Genomic DNA, 17,965 nt, shown 5'->3' with positions numbered 1-17,965 from the left:
TAGCACCTAATAGAGAGTGGCGTGACGCACAACCTCTGCTGGAAAGCTTTCCAATATCGTAATATCATATTGAAATGGATGAAACCTTTACTTTGCCAAGTTACATTTCAGGCGTGATTTACGATGTGCAGGTCCCGCCTGCTCCGCTATTAAAAATCGAGTTGATTTTGCAAAGGCTGTACGGCGACAGTGTTGATGATGTTCCATTGCCCATTTTACGCATACACCTCTAACACTGCTCCCACATGGTTTTATTGGTTCAACACAACTTCTGAATCAACTTATTTTATTATGAATTACAGCAGTACACTGGCGTGTTAGATTGTACTCATATTTACACGTTATAGACTTCAAAGCTGGGGTGACAGTAAAGAAATCACAGTTTGCTACCAGATGAACGCATTAAGCATTTAAAATTGCTCCAAGGTTGAGCTCACAATGCGCTGTCCATGGTGCTGAAATCAATCACGAACAGCAATTTAATGCCTTTTTAAATTCACATATTTCACAGCTACTAAAGTATAACAAGTGAGTGTGAAACGCTTATTCTCAGACAATGCAAGGTATGCATGCAAATCATTTAATAGACTGTGTCTGATCTAAGTAGTATAGAGTAAATGCTGTGACTAAAAGAAGTTGATCGTTTAGGTTTAACTCATCAAAATACCTCTGTCGCCATCTCGTGGTCGTTTTAAACTTTGCTGCATTTTGTGTGAAGAGACATCAAGTTGAACAAATTGCTACACACACACATATATATATAAAGGGAATGCAGTGAATCTAATTGTTATCCGACTTTGATAAAACAATGTTCATGGTGGTTCTGATGAATTTAGTGTCCTAGAAAGCAAAAAGAATATGCACTTAAACATTTATTGTTTAAATTCCATCTAAATGGAATAAGTCCATTTAGTAAGTTGATGCTGACGTTATACTGCAGCACTGCTGCTACTCTCTCATGATACATTGTCTGTTATGAAAAACGTTTAGGCTATGATGACGAAAATATGAAACAGCTGGTTATCCATAAACATGATCGTCGCAACACAAGACATGCAGTGTCCTCTGTTACTCTTTACAGGAACATGTTGCCACCTGCTGGTCCTCCAGGTGCTCAGCAGCAGGTCAGCAGGTTTCAGTTCAGTCCTATAGGCCCGCCACTGTGGCCACGTTAAAGTTTAATAAAAGCCTGGGGATGTGACAGAAAATGTGACACCAGATTCAGATACACTAATCTGAAGCCCTTGTTTTTCCTATTCAAATTTATGGATATGAAGAAAGTGAATGCAGCTGGAAATATGTTAAAACAAGTCTGAGAACCGATCGGGTAAATACAGGACTGCAGGACTATTTTCACAGAGTCACAGACAGAGTCTTCAGTGACTGTGTTAATATACTGCTCTGCCTTAGACATAGTTATTGAGCCTATAGCCACTGCTGGACGGGGAGCAAAGTGAAGGAACGTGATTGTCCTTCAGAGCCTCGGGGGGATTGTACGGTGGAGCAGGGGGATATATGTTGTTGAAGGCAGGGGGAGGAGAAGACGGTCTGCTGCTTTGCATACGGGGGCGGCTCCGTGACTTTTCACCACTGCTGCTCCAGCACAGCACCAGTCCCCCGGTCAGACTGAGGCAGGCCGAGGCATATCCGATGTACACAGCCAGACCGAGCTCATACTTCAAACCAACGGGAAGGAAAGGGTCGTAGAAATCCATTAAGACATCGTTGGTGGTCCAGGACACTGTGACAAGGCAGAGGAGGCCAGCACACATAAAACAAATCCCACCACTCAGTGCCAGCAGTGACTTCATCATGGAGCCACGGCCAAAGCGGGTACACTTCATTCCCATCACAGACACCAGTGATGCAACCACTGAGGTGAAGCAGGAGAGCACCATGAGCGCCCGGGCAGCCTAACGAGGAGAATGGACACTTATCCTTAGTGTAGAAATGAACATGAATGATCAATAAAATGAAATAAAAGCAAAAGTTTTCTATCAGCTGATTATCAAAAAGATGAATTTAGGAATGACTTTAAAACCCAACTCATGGTAGCATAAGGTACTTTGGATAAAAGCTTTAACCAGATGGTGCGTTAATAATACCTGCAGGTCGCGTGGCAGCGCCAGGAGAGATCTGTACAGCTCACACTGGTAAATGCCAGTGCTGTGCCACACACACTCCATCCACAAGCCTCTCATGTAGGTGGTGGCTGTAATGATGTTCGTGCTCACGTAGGCCGTGCTGCGCCAGTGGGGCAGCAGGGTTGCAACTACAGTTCCCACAAACCCCAGCAGCCCCAGGAAGAAGCCCAGCAGCTGAAGGAGCACGCTGGCCATGGCAGGTTCACTCGAAGTCTCACTCACGCTGCAAAGAAGAAATGTATCATTTAAAGCGATGATGCAAAGTATGTTTAGCAAAATTTGCTTTAAACGTACAGCATCAAATTGCTTTAAATGCAGTATTTGCATTAACTCAAGTCCCCATGGTGGAAGACATGGCTGGATTCCTCCTCTTTTACGCTTTAGTCCCCAGCTGTACCGTAAATCCCACTGAGCTTACATCCAGTCACAGAGTCTGAGTCGTTTCTCAAGTGTCTCTGGATTGTACAAATAGCTGTGGAAGCCTTCAGCGTTCTGGCATCAGTCTCTGGTGAGTGGCAGGGGACTGCGTCTGTAACTAATGAGAGCGGTGTTCAACTTCACCTGTTCAGCGCTCTCCTCTGGAGGGCGAAGCTCTGCTCCGCCCCTCCGGATGGGGGAGAGAGAACCGGAGAGGAAATTAAACATCTACAGACGCTGCCCGAGCCGAGCGCTGTGCTATAAACTGCAAACTCTGAAGATTTCCACAGCTCTTAGGAAACTAAGTAACTTGATGACGCAGCACTTTTAGCTACTAGGACCCCAAACACAGTTACAGTGGTGTAACTGTGTAATGGCTGTAGTCAAACGTGGGCAAATTAAATGATGATGCATTGTCAAATCCCCTTAGAGAAACACTGAACCACAACATAAACACACAAAAACTACAAGCTGTTAAATTCTAAATATCTTACAATGCTTACAAATGAGACAGACGGATGCTCAATTTCAAACCAAGCAGAGCAAAGACTCCTCATACAGACCCATTGTTTTGACTTCCTGTTAGAACAGTGGCTGACTGATTATTGTTCAGTGTTAGACCTGGCACTGGCCTCAAAAAAAGCCTAAAAAAGTCACAGATACAAGCCGCATTGTGGCAGCTTAATGATGGACTGCATCGGAGGCACAGCAAGGAACCAAAAGCAACCAAAAACAACACTATGGGAACATTTATTTGCCCCTGAATTAACCTACTTTACTTATACAGACATGAGCAAATGACCTAATACTTAACAAACAGCAACTGCAACATTTAGACTATAAATGCTGTACATATAAGCTACTGCTACTCCCCGTTTTACATTTGGATATTTACTCCAACTACCCACATTTACTCACCAGCAACGTTACCTGAAGACTACAAAGCTCCGGGCACAGGTGTCCAGATGGCCCACTTGTGCTGAGAGGCAGGGCTGTATTTGGAGAGGCTCCAGGAAATCACGGCCATTGGCGTGGACTCCGCGCCGAGCGGCTCCGTCTGTCTCTGCCTTAGCAGACGAGCGGTGTGTGGAGTCAGAGGTGTCAGAGATGACATGAGACCCGGTCCCCGCTGCTGGCTGGATGCTCCGGACGGACAAGCGGGGCGGATGTCAGACGCTCTGGACCGCAGGGAGAGCGATGTTGTCAAGCAGAGACAGACAGAGGGGACATTGTCCTCGCTGGTTGTGTTGCTTCAGTCTCAGTCGTTCAGCCCGCCGCATCCCCTGTGGGTCATAAATAATGAAATCCAGAAAAGGAATAAACAAAGAGCATGTTATAAGTGAAGATACTTAAACAGTGGTTACAGTATTGGGACAAGGCAACAGTGCAAAGCTGACAGCCAGCTGTATACAGTGCTGTGAGCCAGGTGAGGTCATGCAAAGCTGCAGGTTGAGCCCCAGTTCCTCCTCCTGCCTTCAAACCTACACATCCCAACCTACCCAGACGTCCCATTTGTGTGCGGGAGCATCTTCACCGTCCTTCGTCCGGGTTCCCGTGTGCAGAATTGAAGCTCCCCGTAAGAATCCGTGCAGTGAAGAGATGATCCTCCCTTAAGGCCTGACTGTGGGAGACTTCCTTTCAATGTGGAACACCTCGTAGCTTTGGTTAAGTAGAATAATCCTGTGATTAGCTGCTGAGCATAGCTGGGTTGTTTGTGCGCTGTGGAACAGGGACACAACCACGTAACAACCATGATGGTGGTGCAGTGCGGGCTTCAGTGGTCAAACAACAGTCCTGAAGTTGATCAAAGGACGTCAACACACTCATATTCATATATTATATTAGAGGCAAAGGTGCAACAGAAAAAGTCCCTGTTGCTAAAATAACCTATGTGGAGGAATTATGAGTAATGAGATAATTAGTTTGGTCATAAATCAAGCAGCTTATTAAACAATTACTGTAGTAGGTACTACAGTATTTCAAAAAAAAAACCCAAAAACTATATTTCTATGGCATAAGTAGTTATAAGTAAGCAGATTTATTATACAGTAAAATGCTGTATAGAAATAACATAAATATAAAATATATTTTATGTACATTTACCAACAATGTGATACTAATTAAAAACTAATACCACTTGTTTTTAAAACAGGTTTAGCATGCTTTATTCGCAATGATGTATTTAATTTATACGTTTCATGTAATTAACTTAACAGTGATATTTCTACATTTACAGGCTGAACGTACTTTATTTCAGTTTTACTTATTTCGCGCCGCAGTGATCGTGTCGTCACAGGCTGCAATCGCTAGCTAATGCACAGCTAGCTTCACGTTTTTTAAGCTCATTTTTATTAATAGTGGGATAATAATACTTTTGGTAAGCTACACTACACTGTGACGTAGCTGCTGCTCAAGTTAAGTTAATCTATCTTTTGCAGTCTGCCACAAATACAAAAGTTGTACTGACTGAGGGTTATTGAGATCAACATAAGGAGCGGTGTGTAGCTAACGCTAGCTGGGCTCGCTCCTCAGCGTTAGCTAGGCTAAATCGTGGTTTTGTTTTATTCAATAATTAATTTATTTAGAAGTGGTTCGACGTAAGCGCAATTATTTACTAACTCTGCAGATGGGCATGCCGAGGAAAAGCTCCAGACAAATTAGAAAGTACACGCTGACATACAAATCGAGGCCGCACGGGAGGTCACGTCGGCCCGCTAGAACCATCATCACCCGCAGCCTGGTCACCAGCAGCCCCGGAGGCTTCTTCCAGAGGCTGCCGTCAGAGCTGTTCGACATGATCCTGGACAAACTGTCTGGTGAGTGCAGTTAAATGGAAACACATTCATGAGAACCTGTTTAAATAAGAGTAACAAAATGCAAACTGTTTCTTGTCAGTGCCAGAGATCAGTGTGTTCAGCATGGCGTCCAGAGAAATCACTACATATGTGGTGGACTACATCTCAACGCAGGCCTGGATGAATAAAATGATCGTCCACAACTTCCACCACACCTCCAGCCTTGAACACACAGCTACCGTCGCACAGTACAGAAACCTGGGCAAGTGTCAGTTTGCACTTTCAGGGATGGTGCCTTTCGGTTTAGTGTTCACAGTTCTTCACATTAATGTGTTGTAACATGTGTTTTTGATTTTTTTCAGGGTTGTTATTCAAGAGATGCACCCTGCTACTACCAACAAAGGAGAGGTTAAAATATATTTATAGCAGGTTTTCAATGGTAAGAAAGGGGGAAGAGCACAAGATTGTGGTGTAGTACATGTTTGAGTTCATCTCAAGTTGTCATCTTGATTCCAATCAGATCCCCTGCTTCATGCTGGAGCAGTGTGTGGTTCCAGACTGCATTGGCTTTTCCTGCCATGGTGTCTTCCTCCAGGTGAGAGACTCATACTGTATACTCCAAAGCTTAGAAATAAGATAATCAATTCTAAGTTGAGTGTAGTGAGAGAAAATAACAAATTACACAGTGCTAAAGTTTCCATCATTAATTGAATGAAAGGTGAAGACTTTGAGAAACTTTTATTTCGTTGCAGACACTAATTGCAGGGTGGGATCAGCTGGAGTGCTACAGGGTGTTCAACTTCATGTGTGCCACCACAAACCTGCTACAGAAAATTCAGACAGTCGTTACAGCACAACCTGGTGTGTGTGTGTGTGTGTGTGTGTGTGTGTGTAAGTGAGAATGCTGCTGAATTTAGTGTCACATGCAGGAATGTTTTTCTTGAAGATGATCTTTATTTGAACTTACTTTTTCGTGCACAATTAATAACTCTGATTTAATGAGAGGTTACAAAAACAGAGCACCAAATACACAATCAATATAGCAGAGCAGACGAGTAATGAGAAGTGAAGGAAGGAATGTATTTAAGCTTTATACCTCTGTCTTCAGGTCGGAGATGGTACCAGGAGCTGCAGCTCCGTCTTTTTTGCCGTCTGGTTTTGTTGGACCCATGCCTGCACCAGCCAGACTGTCACTTCTGGCTGACACAGATCCTGAAGCCTTGGCCTATTGTCAGTCAGGCACATTTACTGATTATCCTCTATGGCCCCCTGCAGCCCAAGGGTAAGATAACTTTAAACTTAGCAGTGGGTGTTTTCCTTTTTTGAAACACATTTATTTAACTAATTATTTTCAGGAATGACAGTTCTAAGTTTGAGTATGCTTACACCTACTGCTTGGAAACCAAGATGGGTTAAATGAGGTAATTTCTTTCCAACATGCAGGCACTCTTTGTTGGCAAGATCTGGAGGAGAGGGGGCTTCCTCACACTGCTCTGTGGGACCTCGCTAAGGCCATCCTTCTGCTTTATGGCAAACAGGAAGTAAGAGACTGGACCACCAAATCGATGCTGGCAATCCTGCAGGAGCTCACTGGTACCATGTTTTGGTTCTGTTTTAGATAGATACAATAGTAGGTATAGTTACCTCTAAGGTAACTATACCATATAACTATAACCAACTTTGTTAATAGGTATTAGGTAAGAGTATTTATGGGGGGTAGAGAATTCAGCTAATGTAATTAGTGGACATTCTTGAATGTCCCATTGTTTTACATATGTGTACTGTGTGTCTAGTCATTCCCCGGCCATGGCATGGGGACAATGTGGCCCGTTTACTGGTACTGTGTGGCAGCAAGCTCTGCTACACTATACTTGCCAGCATGGCTTTGAATGGAAAACTACTTGATGTCTCCAGACTCATCGTCTACATGACACTGGTGAGAGAAAGTGATTTCGTCTGAATTTGCAACTTAGTTGATCACATTCAACCATTACTGGCCTTCAGGCTTGAGCAACTAATGTAATCGCTCATGTGTTCAGTTGTCTGCTTTGCATCGCTTCACCCACAGGTGTGCGAGAAGGACGGTTATCACATGAGCTGGGTGGTGAAATTGGTCCAGGAGATTTCTAAGGCGTTCAACACAGGTCCTGAAAAGTTCTTCTTCATCCAGCAAGTGGAGAAGATGTTTTCTGATATCACCCGGGAATTCTTTGAGTTTTCTCTAACAGGTGAGCTTTCTGCATTGTACAATATACAACATATTTTTACTGTAGTATAATAGGATGTCACTGGACAAAGAAAAAATTGTTAAAAGTTTGGTGAAGCTTGTTTTGAAAGTTTTAGTACAGAAACCTGAAACGCCCGGTGGTTCATTTAAACAAAATTAAAACTGGTAATAATGAAACAGCTGAAAAATGACAAAAACTATTATTATTTCTTTCCAATTTAAAGTCGTACATTGAAATGTTAACACTGCTGTTACTGCATCTGTTTCCAGGGAACCTTGAGGACAGGGAGGGTTTCCAGAACCTCTGCATCCTTCTGGACTCCAGTGCACGTTTTCACACTGAATTCCTCCAAATGTTCCTTAAACAGCAATGATGCAAATTAAATATGTCCAAAAGTGAGGAAGAGGTGAGGACAAAGCAAACACCAGTAATGAAGGAGGAAACTAAGATTTCAACGTTCTAAGTGTCATAGTTGTAAATGTTCTTAAAAAAAGGATTTGGCTGAAAGTTTCTCTGTCAACAACAGTGGATTTGTTTATTGGAAATTGATCGTTTAATTACTTGGGCCAAACGGGATAGTGGCTAATACAAATAATATATTTATTATTAGTAAGTGTTTTTTAGATGTAATTTAAAAGTATTCAGTACTTTTACAAAGGCAACACCTTTAACAGATTATTTATACATATTGATCCTGTTTGTAAATAAAACTTTAATATATTGATTATATTATTTCAGGATTTCCAATCCTATTTTGTCTTTATTTGAGTGTTCTATAAGATGAAAACAATGTTCTTAAAAAAAGCAGGAACAAAACATACCAACAGACAACAGATAAATTAATAAAGCATGTGTCACAGAATATAAAAAGCATCTTCAGATACATATGTTTAAATCTAACAATCTAATTTATAGTAGTACATTAGTTGTTTTTAACCATGTATTATACATTGTACTATTACTAAGAGCTAGAAATATACTAATAATTAATACATGAAGTACTAGGATAGTTGACATTGAGGTTTAAGGCCTACTACATCAAGTGTGATGAGTACTCCAAGAGGTGAATGAGATCCAGATACCAACTCCACACTGTCCGTGGTCTCAGGCATTTCAGTCATTCATATGTTCATTAGCTTGATCTGATCTGCCACGAGGGAAAAAAACAACAAAATTAGTTTTAGATATAGATTCAACCTCAAAAACCTGTCATGAATTGAACAATGTGCTCTTACAGGTCATAGCACTGTTGTAAAATTAAATAAGCTACACAGAGGTAATGCACACAACGCCAACTAACTGAAAGATGGACACCACACAAACTCTGTGTGGATGGGATTTAATTTTACCAGGTCAGTCATTTTAGAGTTGAATACACCCTAAAAAACAATATGCAACCATATAAATCCCACCCAGAGACAGATACGATCTACCACCAACAGCATCACAGATACTTACTGTGCAATTTGTTCTATAATATGAAGAAAGAGAAGAAGGTAATTTTAAAGAAGGTGGTGCAGACAGGATGCAGACAGGCTCGTTACACTGAACTGACACCTTACCTTGTAGCCAGTCCAGCCCCTCCTGGAGGCCCTCTCCTTTGATAGCATTGCTGGCACTGAAAACAGAGAGATGTGGACGAGTTAATCTCCTTGTGGCACACATTCACTTTCTCTTGACTTTTCTTGGATCCTGGATGTTTAAAGCTGTCTAGCTCTTAATCCATCTGCCTTCCATCTGTCTAATGAGTAAACAGGGTGGAAAACACACATTTAAAAAAGAGCCAGACGTTCAAGCTACCGCGTGCCGCTGAGCCTCTCAATAATGTTTAACGTACGAGACGTGGAAGAAGCCAGATACAACAGACGTGTGCTGGAATCAGACCCAGGAGGAACAGAACACCGTGGGTGAATACGCTGGGTTTATTTATTACCTCGGATGAAGACGTTAAGGTGGAAAACAACAAGACGTGGCTCAGTTCAGCCAGTTAAGTTCACTTCTTTAAAACTGATCAACATGTCTGCTGGTTTCAGACTTACTGCGTTTGTTCATAGAGTGTTTGCAATAATGCGGTCTCTTAACTGCCCAAGCATTTGTCTCGGCCCCGTGCGTCCCTGGATTCCTGCACGCCGTGTGGCAGATGCTGTTTATTTACCAGATGTGCCACGGTTTGTCTCTGATGTTCTCCAAACACAGCATCTGCGAAACTTTGACGGAAGACATGGCGTCTCGCAGATCCATCTTGTTAGCGAAGAACAACACTGGTAACTTCCTGCTGCAGATATCTGAGCAATAAGGTATGCAAAGGAAAGATAGTTACTAATAAAATATATAGAATCTCCACCAAACTATATGTTACAGTATGTACAAACTAACACTCCAGGCTCCAGAATTGTTACACATCTTTGAAGGATAATTAAAGTGTTTAAGATCAAAGTAGAGATCATGCAGAGATGTACACTTTAGGAATCATTTATTCTCAAGGCATAATTCATATCCAATTGAAAAAAACCTGCAGTAATGTAGCTTCTGGCACTCGTGAAGTATCTGTCTATGAAAATATTAAACCAATCCCATACACTTTATTTTATTAGAACTAAGACCCATTTTCTGTCCTTTGTACCTTCGTGCTTGAGGACAGTATCAAGCTCCTCTTTGGCAACGACCATTCTCAGTTTATCGCCGCTGTCGATGACGAATATGATGGCGTGGCTGTCTCTGTGGAGGACGAGAGAACGGGACGACACGACTCACACTAGTGTTCTGTTCAACGCGTATGTTGCTGCGCATCGCGCGTGTGCTCCTACTTGTAATAATGCTCCCACAAGTTCCTGTATCTGGTCTGTCCCGACATGTCGAACACTGTGAAGGACAGGCTGCATGCAGAGGGAGAACAGCTCAGGATCACACAAACAGGTGTTGTTTATATACAGTGTATTTAATCTCTTTAATTAAATTGTACCTAGAACTCTTGAACTTTTCTATGTTGAAGCCAATGGTTGGGACTATTTCCTGCGCCTGTGTCTGCATGCACCGCACACACAGAAACAAACAAGTGATGGCAAAAGTATGTCAAGAAGGAAACGGTGTGAGAAAGTTACGATACGGCCTTTACCTGACTAACATGTTTCCACTCCTCTGACAATGGGCCTAAATGATTCGAATGCTGAAAACAAGCAATCAGTGAATGATTGCAGTGAATGCGACTGGCCTCCTACAACATGGCCTGTGAATTCCACTGTAAAACAGTGACGCCCTGTTTGCATGTACTCACATTAGCAGGTTTCAGTTGGTTGATGATGGTAGTTTTCCCGCTGTTGTCCAGCCCCAGGCACAACACGTTGACCTCCTTCTTCCTCAGGCCGAGCCATCCTGACAGTTTGTCCAGCAGCCCCATTAGACCCAGTTAACGCAACACCGGTCATGAAGTTAATGCATCAACCCATAGACGCTCTGATCTGATCACAGAAAATAAAAAGCATTAGATCTGCACATTCTCTTGAGACAATGATGATAAACAGGGGGGTGAACAGTGTGCTCCCATTTGCTGGGAAGAGGATCACAGGCTGAGATGCCGCCTGGGCTTCCCAGCTTGTCACAGGTAATCCTATTAGAGTCTTAAGCTCTGTGCACCACCCAGTGACCTGATCATGGAGCAGGGAGCGTCCTAGACCCCCCATCTTGGTGCATTTGATTTATTACACTTAGCTCTCCAAGGGCCCCCTTAAAGCTTCGGGCCCTTTTGAACACAGTGACACGAATACACTACAGCAGCAGCTGCTTGTGCATCACCTGCTCACTCACCAAGTCTGTGCGGTTCACAGCCAGGAGGTCTACAATACATTCAAAATATTGAGGGTTCATAAAGCTAAAAGTTTATGAACTAATCTTCTACAAATTATAGATCAATAATAATCATTATTTTTCACAATGAAGTTTAGGAAGACCAACAGCGCCACCTTTTGGCCACTAGTGAAGTGTACAATGTTGTTCATGTTGCCAGATTGGAAAAAGATAATAAAAGTTCAATAATATTTATCATTACATTTTATTATATTGCAGCATAGACTGTGTGATTTACCACCAAACACTGTTTGACTTTCCTTTTTCCCCCCTTTTACAACAACACTAGTTGATTTTTATTCTCGTTCCTTGTCCAAGGTAAAAATCCAAACGAAATGAAATGAGCAGTCACCCACCAGAACTGGTCATCTTTATTTGCAAATAAAAATCGCTGTAACTGCCTCTTACAGTGTGCAAGATCTACAACATCTCTTTGGAAATAATAGAAAAATAAAATACAAGAATTATAAGTATACTTGTACTTTGTACAAAAGAACGTTCTAACATTGCTCAGCAGTAGAACATGCTAAACAAACAGCATCTGATAGTTTCCATAATCTGTAGAGGGGGTGGTGACTGTGAGCATGTGTGTGCAGATGTGTGTGCGTGTGTGTGGGGGGGCATCCTGGATGCATAACCACACTGTGTCCGATAGGAACAGATCTCCGGATCCAGTTTGCCTCCGACATTAATCACCCAGCCGCAGCTTGGAATCAAACCCACAGGTGCAGAGGGGCGGTTGTTCTCTTGAATATGGAATACAACTCAAACTAATGGCTAGGTCCTGTGACTGCACCCAAACGTAGGAGCTCCTCCAAAGCGTTCCTGTCTTGCATGGTTAACGGACTGTAAGGCATTCTGTGTGTATACTTCAGTGTGTGTGTGTGTTAAAATGACACATGATGAGTTATGATGCTGCTGTTAATGTTCATTCTCCCGCTTAATCGCTTTGCCCCTGAACTAACACTACTGTCTCCCCTCGCCGGTTTCCACGGACACGGTTTCAGCTACTTCTGCTGCCCTAACTCTTCTAAATAGTTCTACTCTGCAGAACATCCTGACCATGGTTTCAATGGTGAACATCGCTATACATGACATCATCTAATGCAGTTCCAACAGTTTTCACTTCAAACTACAATTATGTACACAGACTTGCCCACAACCATCACATGACCACAATGTCAGCACAGAGTTAAGGGATCTGAGATCCATCTGAGGTGGATTATTACTGCTCTGGCATCTCGCATCCACTTTGTCCCACTGGTGCAAAACTGTATTAATGTGCGCAGGCAAAAACAACAACGGCGATATGAATGAAATGACTTCTGAAGAACCAGATGAGCCCATGATTCAAACAACTCCTATCTGTACAGTATCTAAGATCTGTGAACATTCATATGTTAAGACAGTGGCTATTGTCGTGTACTTTCAGGCAACGCATAACATTCGATAAAACTAAAAAACGGATCCGGCCGCTCGCGCGCCGACGGGTCCACCGGCTGCTGGAAGCGGTCAGAACACACTTGGATGCTTATTCGTCTGAAGGCAACAAACATATCCAGTTTTGCAAGCTGAGCATATGACAAGAAAAGCAGGTGGATGCGTTTGTTGTGTGAGCCTCAAGCTTACGTATATGCCAACAACAGTTCTTTCATTGCACTTTTCTTTTCTCTCTCTGAGATACTGAGGTGACTGCATAATACTGTATTGCTGATTTTGGATACAAATCTCTAAATTAAACATTTTAAATAAGATCCAGATTTACTAGGGCTTTCACATACAGGACTGCACACATATAGATATTAGATTATGATAATAATTATTGATTCATTATCTATACACTTTTAAACATTCAAGAAATCCCCATAGCTTGCTGCTTCGCTTCTTTCTTCAAGTATTAGCGTACCAGATTCTCTGGAGAGAGGGTAAACTAAAGCGATGCGAATAATACCTCCGTGATAAATTATCAAACTCCAAAATAAAGCTAGATTCTTTTCCTTTTTTCAAAAGGCAAAAAAGAAAAAACGATTTCGATTGCACACCTGATAGCAGCTACTTGAGCACATAACTCGGAGCGAGAACACAACCAAAAAGGAGAAAAAAGAACGAAAAGTCTTCAGTAGATTATATTTGCAAATCTACGTCTCTAGTTATTGTTGCTCCACACACAAAGTACTGCTGCTGCAACAAGGCATTACATTCCCCTAAACGAGGGCCTGGGAGAGTCTGTAAAGTCTATCAGGCTTTAATAGTCTGACAGGAGGAGGGGACGGGGTGGATAGTAGAAAAAAGTCACTACTGGATGTGAGGGAGACCAGGGGCCAGTCTGCTGTGGAGGTCTGTCCACTGCCCTCCTGTTCGAGGGCTTCAGACTCAGGCACAGGCTGTAGACTGTCTGTCCCGTGGTCTAGACTTCGCTTGCGTCTGGTCCGTCTGTCTGTCCGACCCAGGTTGTGTTAAAGGGCGCCCTCATACATGGAAACCCTTCTCCTGTTCGTGCAGCAGCTGAAGACGAAGGGTCTGTACGCTGCTGGTGATCCGCCTCTGGTGGCCGATCAGCTCCACCCCAATACGCCTCACATCTCTAGGCCGAGAGGAGAAACACACACGCACGCACGCACGCACGCATGCACGCACGCACGCACGCACGCACACACACACACACACACACACACACACACACACAAAACACTTTAACTACAGTACAGAAGACAGTGAGGCTGTATTAAAATGCCCCCCTTGTCTGATTGAGAAGCAAAACAAAACAGCAGAGGCAAAGATATTATCACTCTCATTTAAAATTGGCGGAGTGCCCCTTTAAGTTGCCACCGCTTCCGTAAAGATGTGTCCAATCTGGTGGCCTGCCATGTAATTATGGTTGTGTTCTGGCTCCGCAACTCACTCAATGCTCATCCTGGCCACCGAATCCAACGTGTTGTAGCCTGCTGCCATGAAATTGCTTTTGTACTGACTCATCTTGATGGAGTCCAGCCAGTCGCCGATGGAGATGAACATCGGGTAGTCCATGTCCTCCCCCGGAGACTCTGGTAAACTGATGCGAAACAGCACAGAGCCCAGTTAATGTCACAAGAAGTCGGCGTTATGTGTGAAAGCATTCGTCAACTTTGTTCACAGAGGAGAGTTATATTTAGCCGCCGCGCATCCCATCCACTCACGTCAACCCACACCCCACTTTACAATGCAAAGCCGGTGCTGTACCTCTGAATGTCCTCCACCAGAGGCAGCAGGCTGCTGGGGTTGCGGATCAGTTTATCCAAAAAAGACACCACGTCAGTGAATTTGGGCCGATGGCTCCTCTCCTTCTGCCAGCAGTGCAGCATGAGCTGGTGCAGGGCCACGGGGCAGCCCATCGGCGCCGGCAGCCGGTAGCCCTCCTCGATGGACAGAATCACCTGGAGTGACAGGGGCGATGCAGCGTGACGTCTGAATTTGAAACGATTCATTCGGTTCCAGTGCGAATTATCTGATAAACGCCCGACAATAAAGTCCAATTTACATGTTTGGTTGCAGCCGAAAGCAACTATTAGCTGATCTGATATGGAACGTGAAAGGCACTGCTACTGTTACTGTCAGCGTCTGACCGGGGTGAGATAGTGTTGGGCTGCCTTTGCTGCTTGGCTGGCCTTTTGCCTTGGAAAGCGCTTCTAAGCAATTCCCAAACAGCACAAATCCTCCCCAAACTCTGGGACCTCGGCGAAGGCGCGTGTGCGCCGGTGTGCGCGTGCGTGGAGGGGGTTGAAGGGATTACAGCGGAGCTTTCACAGTCAGCGGAGAGCGGGATGGATCCGCTTCCTCCGCGGCCCCGCCGATCCCTGACCGCGGCCCGGGGATCAGCGGGTCGCTCAGCCACACGGAATCCACAGCTTTAAACTCCCCCTCTGCTGAACCCAAGTCCTCTGAACCGCTGACCTTCACCGCCCCGTTTCTGTTCCCTCACTCGGCTTTTTCATCTTTTTGGTCAATCTCGCCCGCATCTCTGTTTCTACCCTTTCCTCTGTCACAGGTTGGGTTTTGATGTAAGTAAACAGTCGGTTAAAGGTCAGTGTTATCGGTCCGAGCGTAAAATAAACTCAGGATCTGCCTGTATCAAAAATACAACAACATACAACATTTATACTACAGTATAAATAACTTTTGTTGGTAACAAAATCTAAATCTATAGGATTTAGCCTTTCTAGCTAAGTAGCAACATGCTGCTGTGATGAATAGTGATCACCAGTAGGTTTGTACACACAAAATGTCTTTACCACTGTGGCTGCAATGGTTTAAATCCTTCAGCAGCAATAATATTATACTCACATCCTGATTAGACATTTCCCAGTACGGCCGCTCCCCGTACGACATGACCTCCCACATGACGATGCCGTAGCTCCACGCGTCACTAGCTGAGGAGAACTTCCTGTACGAGATGGCCTCAGGTGCCGTCCATCGGATGGGGATCTTGCCGCCCTGATGCAAACACAAAATAAAAGAATAATGCCGAAATGCAAAATGAAAATGATTCCTACTAATATTGCTTTCCAGCTGGTTTGCGTGGTTTCCTGTTCAGAATTCATAAACCAGGCTCCATCACCAGTTCACCTCTCTCTCACCCAGCTCACCTCATGCTCTCCCTGCACGAGTCCACAAGGCTTGCGGAGCAGAAAGTTACATTTTGAAGCACAAACACACATTCCAATCGCACAATAACCCCAGTGCAAAGGAAATGAAGGTCAGCGTGGGATCAGACAGATTTGCACAACAGCATCAGCAACAGACTGACATACGCAGAAACTTCACTGACTTTAGGAGCAAACTCCAAATTTCATCAGTCCTATCAAGTGGATCATCACTTTGCTTTTTTTCATCAGGCTTAAAGACAGATTGCATCAGTCTGTAAACACATCATTTGATGTTTCATATTCAAACGAAAGTTTTAATCTGTTTATTTCTTTTTCAATTACTGACATGACTCACATTCAGCAGCAATGATACATTTGTTCTTAAGAATGAAAATGATTAATATTGCTATTAATAACTATTGTCAGCATGTTCTATATAAATTGTTGCTGTTCTCTCCCAAATGCTGGATCACAGTCACAATAGTCACAATAACTAAACAAGACAACTAGGAATTAGAGGGGGTTGGACTCAGTTAGAATAAAACTGAATCCTTGAGTCTGACCAATAATCCAACAAGCTCATAATTTAACAAATTAAAGCTAATTAATTCATCAGAATCAGCAGTTAGTAGAGCTAAGTGATAAGGAAGAAGGTAATGGACACCGTAAGCCACTGACCGAGCTACCATATTACCAGTGTTCCTAATCAGATCGTAATTATTGACAGTTAAAGCTTCAGTATAGTGAGTAAATGAGCTTCAGCCTTATCAGTTTTTCCTTTTAGACATCTGCTTTAAAACACATTTAATTTGTTACAGAGTAAAACAGGTACTGTATACTCATGTCAATGGCCATTAAGAATTAGAAGCTAATTAAGCTGTAGAACTATAGCACTATAAATAATTATCTCAGTCACCTCAATGACTAAATGTAAAGTCATCAAAATCGCTCTCTCTGAAAAAAAAAGACATATAAAACTATTCATAAAAAAAACAATCATTTCAAAGAAGGTTAAGAAAAGGCTGTTGTGGAAACCATAGAATGTCTTTGGACCGCAGGCTAAAGGCAGTGTCTCCCTTTAGAACGTGAGGGGCCTGAAAGTGAATTCCATAAAGCGGATAAGAGAGACCCTCAGCCCGCCTGTAAGCAGACAGGCTATCAGCAGGCTGCAGGCTGGATGTCACAGAATGGTGAAATTGAATGGGCCTCTTGTCTAAAGGATGAGACCATCTGGAAAATCATTTTGGAGGGCGCTAGTTTGTCTAAGGCACAATGAAGATGTGTAAATGTATGTGCAACACACACACACACACACACACACACACACACACACACACACACACACACACACACACACACACACACACACACACACACACACAGCGGAACCTGGCTCTGATGTGTAGAAAGGGTTTATCACTAGGGGCTCAGTCTTAGCATTAAAAGCGCCACTGAGATGTTTTAGACCCGGAAACAGGAAGAGTAACGATAACACAAATGGACCATTAGAGATCTTTTTGTCTCAGAACAATCAAGGTTCAGGGCAGCGGGTTTACCGTGGTGGTGTACGCAGCCTCCGGGTCGTCCTCCAGGACCCGCGACAGGCCGAAGTCTGACACTTTACACACCAGGTTGCTGTTGACCAGGATGTTGCGCGCCGCCAGGTCCCGGTGAACGTAGCCCATGTCTGACAGGTACTTCATGCCCGAGGCGATGCCGCGCAGCATGCCGACCAACTGGATGACAGTGAAGTGACCGTCGTGTTGCTGACAGGGAGAGACGGATGCGGAGGTGAATCAACAGGGAGACATCACTAAGGCCCAGACGGAGGTGAGACAAACACAGGAAGGCGACAGAGAGGATAAAACTGAAGGAATTAGAGTCAAGTTGGACAATTCTTCAGCAAATGTGGCCCA

General features: G+C 43.6%; 4 protein-coding genes across 8 annotated transcripts in view; 1 reads left to right on the top strand and 3 right to left on the bottom strand.

The window, feature by feature from the left end:
* Positions 1 to 244: 244 nt before the first annotated feature.
* LOC114847660 (claudin-14-like) lies at positions 245 to 3,621 on the bottom strand. 2 transcript variants are annotated; one of them, XM_029137624.3, is made up of 3 exons: positions 3,480 to 3,621; positions 2,106 to 2,367; positions 245 to 1,913 (listed from the first exon to the last, which is right to left on the bottom strand). In XM_029137624.3, exons 2-3 carry the CDS (start codon positions 2,337 to 2,339, stop codon positions 1,407 to 1,409), a joined length of 741 nt encoding a protein of 246 aa, XP_028993457.1. In that variant the 5' UTR covers positions 2,340 to 2,367; positions 3,480 to 3,621; the 3' UTR covers positions 245 to 1,406. The 2 variants fall into 2 exon arrangements, with proteins under 2 accessions (XP_028993457.1, XP_055360930.1); XM_055504955.1 differs by having other exon boundaries at positions 3,492 to 3,612.
* A 1,168-nt stretch (positions 3,622 to 4,789) lies between these two features.
* Positions 4,790 to 7,991, top strand: LOC114847658 (F-box only protein 47-like). Its single transcript, XM_029137619.3, has 11 exons — positions 4,790 to 4,938; positions 5,188 to 5,377; positions 5,457 to 5,618; positions 5,719 to 5,795; positions 5,877 to 5,951; positions 6,109 to 6,217; positions 6,465 to 6,638; positions 6,800 to 6,949; positions 7,150 to 7,292; positions 7,425 to 7,584; positions 7,854 to 7,991. Exons 2-11 carry the CDS (start codon positions 5,188 to 5,190, stop codon positions 7,955 to 7,957), a joined length of 1,344 nt encoding a protein of 447 aa, XP_028993452.1. The 5' UTR covers positions 4,790 to 4,938; the 3' UTR covers positions 7,958 to 7,991.
* A 434-nt stretch (positions 7,992 to 8,425) lies between these two features.
* On the bottom strand, positions 8,426 to 12,371 carry LOC114847659 (ADP-ribosylation factor-like protein 6). Of its 2 annotated transcripts, XM_041068772.2 has the most exons (8): positions 10,859 to 12,371; positions 10,700 to 10,750; positions 10,547 to 10,608; positions 10,392 to 10,460; positions 10,208 to 10,302; positions 9,740 to 9,869; positions 9,043 to 9,202; positions 8,426 to 8,731 (listed from the first exon to the last, which is right to left on the bottom strand). In XM_041068772.2, the coding sequence occupies exons 1-8, from the start codon at positions 10,979 to 10,981 to the stop codon at positions 8,717 to 8,719; spliced, it is 705 nt and encodes a 234-aa protein (XP_040924706.1). In that variant the 5' UTR covers positions 10,982 to 12,371; the 3' UTR covers positions 8,426 to 8,716. The 2 variants fall into 2 exon arrangements, with proteins under 2 accessions (XP_040924706.1, XP_028993453.1); XM_029137620.3 differs by having other exon boundaries at positions 8,426 to 9,202.
* LOC114846885 (ephrin type-A receptor 6-like) overlaps positions 12,368 to 17,965 on the bottom strand; it is a 104,108-nt gene continuing 98,510 nt past the window's right edge. For 2 of the 3 annotated variants that reach the window (XM_029136098.3, XM_029136097.3), the window contains exons 12-16: positions 17,606 to 17,815; positions 15,748 to 15,897; positions 14,647 to 14,840; positions 14,330 to 14,479; positions 12,368 to 14,009 (exon numbers count right to left, since the gene is read on the bottom strand). In XM_029136098.3, coding sequence (XP_028991931.1) covers positions 13,835 to 14,009; positions 14,330 to 14,479; positions 14,647 to 14,840; positions 15,748 to 15,897; positions 17,606 to 17,815 — 879 coding nt within the window. In that variant the 3' untranslated portion in view covers positions 12,368 to 13,834. Of the gene's footprint in view, positions 14,012 to 14,329; positions 14,480 to 14,646; positions 14,841 to 15,747; positions 15,898 to 17,605; positions 17,816 to 17,965 lie in introns of all 3 variants that reach the window. The other variant, XM_029136096.3, reaches the window with a different exon arrangement.

This window comes from Betta splendens, chromosome 21 (genome assembly GCF_900634795.4).
Source record: "Betta splendens chromosome 21, fBetSpl5.4, whole genome shotgun sequence".
NCBI classification, from domain to species: Eukaryota; Metazoa; Chordata; class Actinopteri; order Anabantiformes; family Osphronemidae; genus Betta; species Betta splendens.
Note: the sequence above shows the minus strand (reverse complement) of the source record. Positions and strands in the feature narration are given on the sequence as shown.